Source organism: Myotis nattereri (genome assembly GCF_964212035.1).
Source record: "Myotis nattereri genome assembly, chromosome: 3".
NCBI classification, from domain to species: Eukaryota; Metazoa; Chordata; class Mammalia; order Chiroptera; family Vespertilionidae; genus Myotis; species Myotis nattereri.
This window is the reverse complement of record NC_138077.1, coordinates 167,557,329-167,572,142: the sequence shown is the minus strand read 5'-3', so window position 1 is coordinate 167,572,142 and position 14,814 is coordinate 167,557,329. Positions and strand designations below refer to the sequence as shown.

Genomic DNA, 14,814 nt, shown 5'->3' with positions numbered 1-14,814 from the left:
CTGCCTATTTCCTCCTCAGCTCACTGGGTCCTGCCCAAGCTGTCGCGTTTCCTCTGTGACCCAGGATGAGACCAGATGGTGCATTTCCTCGTTGGGACAGGCCCACCCCAGCAGGGTCAAAGTTGCATTTCCTGGGAGCCTTTGGGGAACCCCTGGGTAGTGGGGCCCAGGAGGCTCTACACCTGCCCCGCCAGCGCCTGCAGCAGTTCCCTGCATCAGCCTCACCACCGCTCCGCTCTCAGTTCAGGCATGGCCTCTTCAATTGGCTTAAGATCCTGTCTTTCCCAAATATCATGCTAGCATTACTATTTGGAAAAAAAATTTAATTGATATTCCTACTGAAAAACAAACTCCATATGAATTGATGAGTTAAAGAAAACTAAAATAGGGAAATTTAAAAACTAGAAAAAAAATATGGGTGACCTATTCTATTATCTTAGCTTAGGAAGATCTCCTTAAGCACTACAGCAAAGGTAGAAACTCAAAAGGAAAAGATTTACAGATTTGATTACATAAAAATAAAAAGCTTTATGCCCCAGAAAACATCAAAAACAATATTAAAAGCAAGAAAGAAATTGGGAAAAATTTGGCTACACATATAACAGAAAATATACATATAAACAGACAATACACATAAAGGTCAGAATATCAGAGGAAAAAAGATAATTAACTGACAAACTAAAAATATCAACTTACAGGAATATGGAATATGTTCAATCTCACTCATCATGAAATACATAGAAAATTCAACTTTTCTTTTTTTCCTCTTGAAGTGGCAAATAAACTCCCAGTGTCAGTAAGGATGCTAAACCACAGGTGGCCTAATTCTGCTGGTGGCACGTTTCTGGAGGGCACTTTCAGCTTAGAGGTGTCCCTGGTAAACGCCTTTTCCCATGGCCTTTATGCTATCACTGTATTTATTTATTACCTATTGTCCATCCCCACCTTCCCCTCACGAATCAATTAATACCTTGGTGACAGGGACGTTGCTTATTGATCCATGGCAGGTGCTTACAACAGCACCTGGCCCATAATAGTTCGCTCAACATACACTTAGTGAGTGAGTAATTGAACTTTGGCCCTGGTGACTCTACTCTTAGGAATTGCTCCTAAGCAACAATCAGAGATCTTCAAACATATTTACACCCAAGATGGTCATTTCAGCATATATTGCAATAGCCAAACTTGGTAAATCATTTAAATGTTCAACACAGGGAATTAACAAAAAAAGTATAATATATCCTTACCAGAGGCTACAATAATAAAGTTATTAAAGTCATGTCGTAGGCGATAATGACACTGAATGATTTTCTAGATATAGTGTATTATGAAAAGGGCAGGTTACGTGACCCTGTTTTCTACAGAATTTCTGAAGAAACTTTCCAGAACATATCTGTATATAATACTATCCTAATTTATGTATATATTTACACCAGTGCTGCTCAGACAGCAATGCCAGTGCACCTGCCCATAGCAGATCCCATCAGCCACTGGACTGCTAAAGGAAGTCATTAACATGTAGCTGCCTGTGTTAATTCTTAGAATCGAGGCTGGCGAGTCCTTCAGAATTCACCTAGCTCGAGTGGGTGGGGGTGACGCTGCCTGAGGGTCCCAGAGCAAAGGCATGTGCATAGCCAGGACCAGAACTTACTAAAAAGCAGCAATTCTCATGGAGCCACTGCCAATTTCCCAAATTCCAAGGTCAGCTTTTTGATCTGAAGATTGGCCCAGTGATAGCTGTCATCCTCCCTTCGGCCAGAAGAGGGCAGACACTGGCCATCGATGGAGCTGGAGAGCTGGCAGATACTTTTTTAAGGCTGAAATAACATTTCCCAATAAGGTCATTCTGCTCTATCTGATGAGAGCTGAAGCTCAAAACAAAACCCTTGACGTTTCTGCTGCAAATCTGCTACTTAAAAGGCAGTGAGGTCCGAGGACTGAGGCTCTCTTCTTAGCTCCAACGTTGTCCCTTCACCTCTCTGCGCCTCAATCTTCATTATGTGAAGCAGGGTCCCTGCTGTGTGACTAGGAGGTGCTATTAGGGGGGAAATATGTAAATTAGAGAGTTCCGTATTACAAAACACATATGCACAGTAAATGGGATCTAATACAATGTTGTGTGTGTATGCATGTGCGTGTGCACACACGTGTGTGTGTGTGTGTGTGTGTGTGTGTGTGTGTGTGTAGAGCTGGACACAGGACTGAGGTCCCGGCCCTGGGAGGCTTTTCTCAGATGAATATATATATATCAGTTCTCAAGCAATTAAAACCAACCCATTTTGCACTTGGGGACAATTTAACTACCTTTATTTACATTACAAACGGTGCTTATCTTAAAAGTTGCTTTACCTATTGACTGTGTGAGAAGAGAGTGAAATATCACAGGGATACATGTAAAGTCCTATGATTAAGCTGAAAATGTTCCTGAATATAAAGGAAGGTATTGGTAATACTCATTTTTAAAATTCAAAGTGCTTGAGTGGGTATACATATTGTATGTGTTCACAAGGAGCAAAAGTGTGTAAGATGTGGATATTTTTTAAACATGGTTTCATTTTCTTAGGACGGGGAGTGCTGGTATTATTTTCACACCCATCTGTGGCAGCCGGAGTGGAAGTGCAGGGTGAGTATCAGACTTTGGAACAATGAGAAACTACAGTGCCGTTGCCAGTCATGAAGGAACTGTGTCTGATTCCAAAGCTGAAATAGGAACTGAGCTGGGAGCCTGGAGGAGAGGGGCCCTGAGTGGACGGGACCTGTAGGGAGATGTTCAATCAGAACAGGAGGGTCCAATTCACAAAGGCAGGCCTGTTCTCATTGCTGAAGGACCTTCTCAGCAACCAGAGAAAAGCGCATGCTCAGAGTCAGGAAGCTCCGGACATTCAGAGGGTTCAAAGAGTGCCTGGAAGACCCCTCTGAAGTCAGGAGAAAGGGCAGTAGGTGGTCTCAGAAACCCTATACAGTGAAATCAGTCACATATCAACACGTGACAGGTGAGAGCAAGCTTACAGGTGTCAGTGAGCAAGCTTCTGGGTTCCTATAGCACCACAGGGTGGGAGGGCCTTGAAACACAGGGGCAAAGGTATAGACGCGTGAAAGTCAGATGCACCAACACGTTGAGCCACATCAATGGCACTCACATATCCCCATGATGAATGGCGGGGAAAGAAGCAAAGTCCGCTTGAATCAAACAAGAGAAGGGGGTCCCAACGAGTTTATGTGACCGGAGAGTCAGAGGCTGGAATCGCTGAGGTGTGTTCACTCACCCACTGACCCTCCCCAGTGGAATCCCCACACTATGCCAGGCACTTTCCCCAGAGCTGTGTGTATTTGCTTTGAGGGCACAGGGGACGATGCCTCAGGCTTTGGGATGGTTGAGATGTCACCTCATCTGGGGGGATGGAGCCACCGTATGTGTCTGCTGTCTTGTGTAAAAGATAGCATCAGAACTGTAGTTCACTGAGATTCCCCAGTGTGACCAGTCAGCCTCTCAGAGCCTGATCAATTTGTCAGAGATGATGAAAGAGTTTTTAGAAATACAAAGCTAAGCATGGCACCCAAGCCCCATCTCCCCTCTGAATTTCTTTCAACTTTCTCAGAAGTCCCTTCGAGGCCCCCAGGGGTGTGACTTCCAAGGGATTCACCAGCTCAGGGAGATGGGCTGAAAGACTCAGGCATCGGAATTACAAGAGTGTTTTATCTCAGTTTTGAGAAATGGTTCAGACTACCTGGAGGTCACACGGAGAGCAGATTTATTTCGTTATTATGGACATTCTCTTTCCCTAAGGGAAAAATGTAGGAATAACACCTAGTGAATACCAATGGGTGGACCGACATAAACCTGATTTTTGTTTTTTCTTTGAAAGAGTAATTGTGTTGTGTTTGTTGACGATATTGCTGAATTTTCTTATTGTTTAAAAGTATATAATTTTGATATTTTATACATCTTTTCTATAATATTCTTCAAAACTACATGAAAAATATTAGGGCAATTTATAACCCTGGTATACATGGCAAATACTTTGTTTTGCCTAGGTTAGTTGTCCTTAACAAAGGCTTTTTCTCACCTGGTGAAGAGTTGCTTGAATTTTCCACTGGTTGAAAAGGTTGTGTTCAACTGGCATTCTTGAAACTGAGAACTTTTCAAGTTTGTGGAGAAGACTGAACACACAGAGAGAAGACAGCCATCTCTCTTTCTTTTTTAAATTGATTTTTAAAGAGAGAGAGAGAGAGAGAGAGAGAGAGAGAGAGAGAGAGAAACATCGATGAGAGAAACATTATCGATTGGCTGCCTCCTACACGCCCCCTACTGGTGATTGAGTCCACAACCCAGGCATGTGCCTTGATGGGGACCTCTTGGTTCACGGGTAAACGCTCAACCACTGAGCCACACTGGCCGAGCAACAACCTCTCTCCTTTTGACCTAAAATTTCCTCTCCAACATCCATCAGTTATTTCTCTCTCATCTCAGGATGAACATGTCCCTTCACTCTTTCAAAATGAACACATCAACTCATGTCCTAGATCCCAAAGTCACTAATCTTCCTCGGGGCTTATGTTATCTCATCATCCTTTTGACTTCTTGGCTGGCTCTCACCCCTCAGGTTTACCAACTCAGTCCAGTTCTCTCCCCAAACTAATATATGCAAGCCTTTGGCTCGTCCAATAACCAACCACAACCCTACCTCCTTCCTTCCTATAACGGCTACCATTGACAGCTCCACCTCTGGCTTCTGGCCTTGCCACTTGAGAAGGCCAGGTTCAAACCACCAAATCCAACAGGCTTTATATTCAATCCTTAAATACTGTTGAATCTCTCAGGATATCTCATCATTCCCCCATAAATCCGGTTCTTTCTTTGGCTTCTTTAACACTTCACGTTTTCGTGAGTGATCTACCTCATTTTCTTCCTCTCACCTATTGAATGTGGGCAGGCCTGGTTCCCGGCTCCTGGTTATCTTCCCGGAGGCTTTAATGAGCTGCCCAGCTGCACTTCTTCTCAGGGGGAAAGGCTGCCAAACCTCCTGCCCCCGAGTGGTCCGCTCAACCTCTCATTTCTAATTGTCAGCTTGTCAGTTCCTCCAGAGGATGGCTTTTAAAACCCAACCCAGACAAATCCAAACCTATCATCTCGCTCCTTGTGGTAGATCTTTTCTGATTGTTTGCCCATGGCTAAATGGATTCGCCACCATCCTTTGGAAACTGACCCCAATCTCAAAGCCACTTGACTTCTTGATCACAGTTGATTGCCACAGGGACAGGCGCCTGCCTGAGGCGGAGCCACTCAGCCTCTCCTAGTCTTGAAGTGAGAGAGGCAAAGACCTGGGCTAATTATAAATGTCACCGTGCAGGGAAAGGCCCATGAGTCCGCGGTGCAGGGGTCCTTTAGAACTGTCCCAGTTCCCAAGCTCTCTGGTCATTCAACTGTTCCATGGATTCATGAGATATTCTAAAAGAAGTCTAGTGAGGCCCCTTTTTTTGGCAAAGCTTGCTTGAGTTGGCTTTTGCTACTTATAGACCTTTAAGTAACACAACCACCTACACTTCTCCAGGAATCTCTAATTCTGTCGGGGCGCTGCCACTCCCTTCCCAGCCAGGCTTGAAACTTGACTCTGCCCTGGCTTTTCCTGAGGCCCACATTCAGAATGCTCAAGCCCTGCCAGCTTTACCTCCTAAACAAGTCCCCTGCTCTCCACATCCTGGAGTATTGCCCTAGGTGCAGGCCTGTGGTCTTTTGCTGGGCGTGTCCAGCCTCCATAGCCTCCAGTGGTAGGTAATTTAGAGCACATCGCTTCTCTAAAACCCAAAGGCTGTCTTATGGCTCTCACCACAGCATGACGACCCTTCTCCTCCTGCCTCCCAGGTGCACAGGTTTACCTCCTGCTACTTCCACTCCTGGTGCCAGGCAGGCCTGACGAGCAGACGAATCTAAACAGCCTCCATCTTTACTTCCTCCATGATTCCTGTACTTCTGGTCCCTTTGCCTTTTGGCCCTAGTAAAATCTTTTTTTTTTTTTTTTTTTTTTTAAGGTCTATCTCAGGCCCTTTCCTCATTTCTTTGGGAGAACCTCTCCCTGCTCCCTCTGGGACTGGAGATCCTGGCCATGTTTTAAGTTGATGTTCATCTCCCCTTCCAGATGGGGAGGCATGGGCTACCTTTAATTCCTGGCACCATCGTGGATGATCAGAAGTGGATGTGGAGTGAATTCATTCATACACCGTCAGATGTTTACCGGGATAGGGAAAGACCCACAAGAACAGCCAAAGCCAAGGTATTTCCTTCTGCCCTTGCTTGCTGTGCTTTTAGCCAAAACCAGCGGATGGGGTGGCGGGGATGGATGGTAGGTGCTGAGTGGATGAATTAGAATGTGACCCAGACTTCTTGGCATCAGTGTCTGAAAAGCAGGACACTCCTGGAGTTGTTTTTGATTCCAGGAAGAGCACATTCATATGGCCTTTGCGTTTAAAATTCATTTCCATATACGTTACCTGACTTATTAGGTGCTGCAACCCGGCGAAGCAGTCAAAGTTTATGGAGGCCAGTTGGTGGGTGAGAAGGCATCCACAAGGTCATACTCATAAAGGGCAGACTTTCCATGGGAAACTGCCTTCTCACCTCAGATCCAGGCTCTTTCCCTCTGTTATACCATTGCCTGCCTCTCCAGTGGCAGAGTTAAGACATCATCAAACAGGCTATTCATGGAAGTGGGAATAGGTGTGTGTGGGGGGCAATCTGCTTCTAAATCATATCACATTTTCCCCACCCTTGTTGCCAGACATGACAGCGAGGCAAGTTAACCACCAGTACTAAAGGTTATCCTATTTCCAAAAATAGATACTGCCCCCAAACACTTTGATTTGATGGCAAAATACTTTAATTTCTCATAAAGCCACTTCCCCCACCCCATGGACTTGACATGGAAAAGAATCTGCATGCGTGTGTCCTGGCTGAGCAGGAGGATGACGTGTGCATGTACATATATGCATATACATACAGGTTTATTTCATTGATCCGATCTACACTTCTGAGGGCTGCTTGAAGCATCTTATCAAAAGGAAACACATTGTAAGCAGGAGGTAAAAAAAAGCTTTTCAGACCCAACCCGCCTCCAACAGATCGGTCAGTACTGGATACACAGATTTGGTTCCAAAGCTGAAATAGACCGTCTCACAAAATTCAGTTATTTTATAGTATGCCATAAAAAAGAGGGACACATGTCTATTGACAACTTAAATATTAACTCAACAGGCTACCTGGTGATATAAATAGGAAAAAAAAAAGTGGTCACGAACTAGGAGTGAGAAACTATGACATCAGCCTCTCTTGGACTGCAAAGGATGTTAAAAACCTATCCTAGAATCTAAAACAGGAAAAGAAGTCAAATATTCCACTCCATTTAGACCCCATCTGGCCCACATCATCCCCCCAAGGAGTATACCCCCAACACATGAGGTTTACTAACCACCTGCTACAGATGTTACTACATCACTAATTAACAATGATCACAGAAAATGTGTCATACCAGAGGTTTTGTTATACACAAACGCCTTATGGCTGTGGAATCTTCCCCCAAGAGCTGTGGTCAGAAGGTAAAGAGACAACGTCCACGCCACTGTTCCAAGAAACCACAGCTAAGACACGGGAGCAGTGGAGGGCTGGTTCGCGCAGTGAGCTCTCGCTGGCATGCTCCACACTCCAGGCAGAAGGGCTGGGATGTGGGGAACAGTCCCAGCCAGGGGCTGCCGCCATCTATTCCTGGGCCTCCTTGCGGGTCAACTTGTAGATCTCAGTGGGTCCGTCCACGTGGGTGATAGTGGTGGTGAGCTGGAGTTCTTCCCCATTGTGGACCCTCAGATCACCTGAAACAGGGATTTTGGGGTGAGACATGTTGGAGGAGGAAGGAAAAGAAAGCTGGTTCATCTCCATAACCACCGCCCTTTCACATTCTGAGCTGACAGCGAAAACCTGGGCACAAACACCAGGGCTCACGCCCAACCTTTTCACTCAAACTTGGCAGTAATTTCATCCACTTTTGTCTCCCAGAGAAGAGAGATGAATGAGAGATGAGTCAGCTTACTGCTTATGTAATTTGTAGTCATTACTAACATTAATGAGAGCTTACTTGGTGCCTGACGCTATTCTCAGTGCTTTATCCTTGATCGTATTTATCCTCACAAGAGCCCTCGAGGCTGATCATGCCAGCGTCACAGATGAGGAAACTGGGGTGGAAGGAAGGTGACTGCCCCAGGTGACGGAACAGACACACAGCAGGGCCCGGAGCTGGGCCGAGGAAGGAAGGCTGTGCTGTGGGCTAAGCCTCCCTGCGATGGGAAGGCAGGCACACACACCCGTGTTGTGAATAATTGACAAAGTGGCTATGCCATGTGCAGGCAAACAAGACCTGCCTATTACCAACCGATTGGGCAGGGTACTACTTATAGTACTTTTAAGAACAATTAGGAGTTTTCTTCTCAAGGAAAAAGGACCAGAGATACACTCAATTTTCTGCTACCCCCAGGATTCTGTACACAACACCACTGTTTTGGTCACCCCACACAGTGGCCCTGCAGGGTGCTTGGTCAAAGCTAGTTCTTAATTTGCATATCTGGGAGAGCCATCAAAAGTTCAAAGCCAGTTTCAGGATCTGCATGTCTGAGAGTCCTCAGCATTTCAAAGAGTCCTGACCACCCCAGGAAACCGCTTAGCATCTCCAAGTATTTACCCAAGGAATCCCTTTCATTGAAGACTTCTTAGAAATAGATGCCAGGATGCACTTTTCTTCAGGTTTTGAACCAAAGATGGGAATTCTTTAAGCTTAAAATGTGATTCCAATTAGCAGGCCCTAGAAAATGTATCTGATCCTACAGATCATTTGAAGAAACAGCTAAAATTACTTGGGCTCCTTTATTTCACAAGTACCTATATTACAGGATGTGCCTGACACTGTTCTAAACACTTTACAAATATCAATACATTTAATCTTCCTCCCAGCCCTTTGACAGAGGTGCTGTTGTCATCATTCCCATTCTGCTGATGAAGGAAGTGAGGCGCAGACAGGCTAAGCACCTTGCCCAAGGCCCGGGTTGATACATAGAGATTCAAAGGGGAGCTATGAGACTCCAGCATCCAAGTGCTCACCCTTTAGGCTATGCTGACACTGTAAATATTCAAGTTTCCAACAGCCAGTGAGACTGCCAGCAAAGCATAAATTCACATGCAATGTGTTACAGTCAGAAATACATATACACAGTAATTTGGATAGATTGTTCAGGACATTAATTTTGCTCTTTTGTGTCTGATGAAAGACAATTTATAGCACCAAGTATCAGTGCACTGACCGTAAAGAGAGCTGTTACGTATGAGCATTTACCATATGCACCAGTAGGGGCTTAACGTGCCCTGTGTTTCCTTATAAGATGTGAAGACACTGTGGCTCAGGTAGGCAATTAATTTCTCTATGGGATGCAGCCTGCTCCCAGCAGAGCTAGGCTGAGGACCCGGATCTACACACCTCTGGCTGGTGGATCTCTGATTCACCTGTGGTTGTATTGTACCTCAAAGGCCAACTCTTTCCCTGCAGGGAATGGATGTGGGAAGGTGGCGGTAACATGGCAAGAGTGGGGATCCCTCCATGTGTCTCCATATTCCAGGGTCCCCCACTCCTGCCAAGGTCTCACTCCATCTGTTCTTCTCCCTCTTTTGGCTTCTGCGGCACCATGCACAAACACACTCGAAGACTCTTCCCTTTCAAGACCAAAAAAACCCTTCCAAAAATGTGATGTGTTCCTTACTGAGGGGGGAGAGGGAAGAATAAAAGGAAAAAGAATAAATGATGGAAGGAAGAGAATTCTTTGGTTTGTAATAAGTCTCTTTCTCTGGTTATGATGTCAATTCATCTCTGCTAATTAATAAGACAAAGGCTTCTTTCTTTCTAACCTCTGTGAAATGAGATTGATCTCTGGCACAGGATTTAATCTCAAAGGACTACTGATGGGCCCATATTTTTGGTATCGTGGCCAGAGGTAGCTGCTGCTTAATTCTAACTGCCTGACATGCATACTACGGACCCAGAAACCTACATAAATGGAACGATAATGACATAATGGTAAGCACAGCTTTTAAAGACAGGCAGCTTTTTTAAAATGACAATTATTTGTGTATCTGTGACTACTTTTGTAAAAAGAAGAATAATTCTAAGATTGTTTCACAGAATCTGGAAGAGATCAGTGGTCTTCTAATATTAATAAGGACCACCTAATTCTTTCCTCACAACCACTAAGACAAATTAACACCCCATTACCCAAACCTGGGGGCCAGGGAGGTCACACACCATGAGCTCCTGTTTATTTCTTGAGAGCCAGGATTCCAATCCATCTGTGTCTACCTCCAAAGCTTTGGTTGTTTCTGTAACATTATTGACTTCATTCTTTTCTGTGGGATTTTTTCCTAGTCCCTCACTGACTTCCTTCTATTCACCTTCAAAGCTAAGTTATCAAATGATAACTCCCTAGAAGTCCCTGGTTCATAGCAGGATGAGAAAATCAAGGTGAGTACAGTATTTGTAAAGCAAAATTATTTCCATGCACATGACTGTTGTTTACTCTCAGATTACGTCCTTCCTATATGTTGCATGTTAATAAAATAGTGGATGGTAGGTCTCAATATTCTTTTTTCTTTTCTAAAGAATGTGAACATGCAGCACAGGATCTGGTATAGTAAGTGCTCATTACAACAACCACCAAGATTTGTTTGGTACAGGCCAGTCTAGCTCCTCCCTGTTCCACTCCGCATGGCTGGGTCCACAGTAAACAGGTATGCCGTTGGATGACTCTGCTGTTGTGATTCCTCTGGGGGGATGAGGCATAGTAGTCTTGGTGGGACAGGGTTCAGAATCCTGGGTCCAGCCATCTCTCAATCCCTTTCAATCATCAAACATAGCCTATACCAGGCTCGGGGTGTGGTATTTCCTACCCACCTCCAGACACTCAACACCAGGCAACTGCAAGGAGGGGACACAATAAAGTCTAGAAGTTTTGAGTGAAATCCTAGTGTTGTGGGCTGACTTGTATTCCATACCCCATAATCATTTGTTGAAGCCCTAATTCTTCAATACCACAGAATGTAATTGTATTTGGACATAGGTTCTTTAAGGAGGTAATTACGTTAATGTGAGGCATTGGGATGGGCCCTAATCCAATATGACCAGTGTCTTTATAGGAAAAGGAGATTAGGATAGAGGCACACACAGAGGGAAGACCATGCGAAGACACAGAGAGAAGACCTATAAGCCAAGAGAAGCCCTGGAAGAAACAACCCTGCCGATAACTTGATCTTGAACTTCGAGCCTCTAGAATCATGAGAAAATAAATAGATTTATGTTATTTAAGCCACCTAGGCTGGTATTTATTATAGCAGCCCTTCCCAACTGATACCTTTAGGAAGCAGAAAGGTCCTTTCAAGCAGGTGACTGAGGTACCTTCTATATCATAGTGGGGTGCTAGCCATTCTAAGACTCAGAAAATGTAATTTTAGGTGCCTGGGTAAGGAAAGATCAGGCCACTGGTAGGCAAGAGAGGCAGGAGCAGAAAGTGCCTGACTGCAAAGAGCAGAGCAGGAGGAGTGAGGCTGGCGAAGCTGGAGAGGCTGGTGATGGCCTGCCTGTCACCTCTTTCCCATCGTCACTAGGGAGTGGGAAAAGGCTGTTGAGGCCCATGTCAGAGTCTGAGTCCCGCCCTGGTGGGAAGACCAATTCCATCTAGACATCAAGGAGAAGCCGGGCTGGCCAGGGTGAGTCATCTAACAGGCAACCAGAGGAAAGACCTCAATAAAAGGCAGCCACTGTCGAAGCCTCATGACTCAAACCAAACATTTACTGAGCCAATGAAAGCCAAAGCCACCTTCCCTGTGAACCCAGCAGCATGAGACCTTAGAGGCTTCCGGAAGTAAAAAGGCCACAGCGGGGTAGCCAGCCACCAGGACCTGGGACTTGGCCGCTGCCGTGGTTCCGGCAGCCTGAGGGTGTCAGACAGAAGACATTCAGTGTGAGTAGACACAGAAAGAAACCAGTGGGCAACTAGAGTGTCTCCTGGTCCCTTCATCATCATCCAGTCAGAATCCCGTTTCTCCTTTTTTTTTTAAAGCCTCTGACAAGAATTCTCCAGACGAAAGAATACAAAAATGAAAGTGGTTATTAAGAATTGTCGGACTTCTTAAGCAGCACCAGCCTTTTCCTCACATGAATTGGTGGCAGGGAGTTGGGATGGTTGGCTGTGTGTATAGGGCCTTCATGTCGTATCCCTGGGAGACCGTGCCCTCCCTCCAAGCTAAGGGCTGACCAGCATCAGCTGAAATCTGTTTCCGCCTAGGAAGATATCCATAGTGACTCACAGATTGGTATGGGAACAGGAAAAAAGAATGATTTTAATGAAAAGGCAGCAAGAGCAGAGCAGAAAATGTGAGTGGTCCTTGCAAGAATGAGGTCTAAATTACCTTTGTTAAAGTAAAAAAAAAATAAAAAAAAAAAAATAGGAGAGACAGAAATTGGCACAGAACCTACACAGAACGTTCTCTAGAGACAGAAGAACTTCGCTGGAGAGAACATGGCAAAAGATCCTGGACAGAAACTGGCCTCAGAACCTAGAGCCAGAACCTAGCGAGAGAACATGGCAAAAGATCCTGGACTGAACCTGACTACAGAAATTGGCAAGAGAACCTGACTAGAACCTGGTGACTGAAACTGGCTGGAGAATCTAGCGAGGGAACATGGCTACAGAACCTGGCTGGAGAACCTGGAGAACCTAGCAAGAGAACATGGACACAGAACCTGGCTGGAGATCCTAACCAGAACTTCGCTGGAGATCCAGACCAGAACTTCGCTGGAGATCCAGACCAGAACTTGGCTGGAGATCCTGGCTAGGCTGCTGATCAACTGAACACTGTCTCCGTGTCATTCCTTCTTTGCCGACTCCGTCTACACCTTTGGGGACCCCTGGACCCGCTGGGGTTGGACCCCAGCAAGAGAGAGAGAGAGACAGAGACAGAGACAGAGAGAGAGACCAGCCCTGAGATGGGTGGCATGAGGAGCCGGTGACATGTGGGCTGTTTGGCAGGGGAGGGGAGGGGAGGGGAGGGGAGAGGAGGGGAGGGGAGAGGAGGTCAGAGCAGAAGATGGGGACATGGGGGTGCAGGCGCCACACAGACCTGGGGCCGAGGTGTGTTGACTCACTCTGTCAATACGACAGTCCTGGGAGCCACCCTGTCAGGATCCCTGTTTCACAGACAGAGAAACTGAGGCACAGAGAGGGCAGACGCTTGCCCAGAGTCACACAGGAGAAGGGGCAGAGTCGGACTTCAGGCCAGGGGCTGGGCCAGCAGGCTGTGCTCCAAACCGCTCCCACGCCCGCCACTGGACGCCTAGACACGTAACTGTGAAGGCAGGATTTTGTTTTCCTGGCTCCGAATTCGGCAGCAGATACATTAGATTAAAAAAAAAAAAAATCGTCGTAAGGAAGGTTGGAGCCAATCTGAGGGATGCAACGAGTAAGCATGTGCATCTGTGCGTGAATCATCATCTCATGCGTTTGCACGTACATGCTACATGCATTTGGCCTGTACATGCCAATAACGGTTGGTGTTCTACCAAGAGAGAACATGCCTTCTCCACGTAAGTCCGTGGCCCCTCACAGAAGTAAGGGTGTTATTCTTGCCCTTGGACACAAAGAAAATCTTCGTTTTCCAAAGCGATGTCACAGGCCACATGCTCGCCAGTTAAGTCAGAAATAAATAACAGTGATAAAAAAAAAAAAAAAGTAAAAAAAAATAATACATGCAGATTTATGTATATATACACACATAAAATGATGATATGAACATATCCATGCACACAGGCGCGCACACATATGCAAAACCATGCATGACTGACCACTGCACTGAGGTAAGTCAGCCAACAAGAAGGAAGTCGGAGCTCCACGTGCCTGCAGCACCAACCAGCCACTGAAGACACGAGAACGTGCTGGCTGGGCGCTGTCCTGCCGCACCCCATGTTTCAGGAGCCAGCCGTGGAAGTCTTGTCTCCCATCCCAAACGTCCAGCTCTCTGGGAACAAGGACTGTCTGCGGGCTTTACATCACACCCCCTTATCTCACCTAGCACAGTGCTGATACTGAGGTGCTCAGTGGTTCATTTCTAAGGGCCACTGGACCCACGCAATAAAAGGCAAACAAATATATGAGAGAAAATGCTCTTTGGAAACTGACTCTCGCTTGCACCTGCTGTCCACTTTGTTCCTCTGTCCATTCCTTGACCAAAAGGGAGAAGCAAACGTCTATGCCAGCCATGGGCAAACTACGGCCCGCGGGCCGGATCCGGCCCATTTGAAATGAATAAAACTAAAAAAAAAAAAAGACCGTACCCTTTTATGTAATGATGTTTACTTTGAATTTATACTAGTTCACACAAACACTCCATCCATGCTTTTGTTCCGGCCCTCCTGTCCAGTTTAAGAACCCATTGTGGCCCTCGACTCAAAAAGTTTGCCCACCCCTGGTCTATGCTCTCTGCTCTCACTTCCTCTTGTCACTTCTTGGCATCCTTCTCCATCTCCCAAACAAAACAGCCCTTCTCAAAGGTTGTTTCTTTGGCAGAGGTCTATCTTTTTCCAGAGGCCTATCCAGGATCCACCTCATGCAGGCAAGAAGCATGGCACACCTGTGATTCATTCTCCACAGCAAGAGAGAGCTGAAGTTTTGGCTCTGGACCATAAAAGCAAGGGGTAGTTAGAGCAGTCCAAGCCAATTTAAAAATAAAAACTTTCC

General features: G+C 45.8%; 1 protein-coding gene across 1 annotated transcript in view; it reads right to left on the bottom strand.

Moving 5' to 3' along the window:
• Window positions 1-6,854: 6,854 nt before the first annotated feature.
• WLS (Wnt ligand secretion mediator) overlaps window positions 6,855-14,814 on the bottom strand; it is a 110,983-nt gene continuing 103,023 nt past the window's right edge. Inside the window, exon 12 of the mRNA XM_081085729.1 lies at window positions 6,855-7,860. Within this exon, the coding sequence (XP_080941855.1) occupies window positions 7,751-7,860 (110 nt within the window). The 3' untranslated portion in view covers window positions 6,855-7,750. The remainder of the gene's footprint in view (window positions 7,861-14,814) is intronic.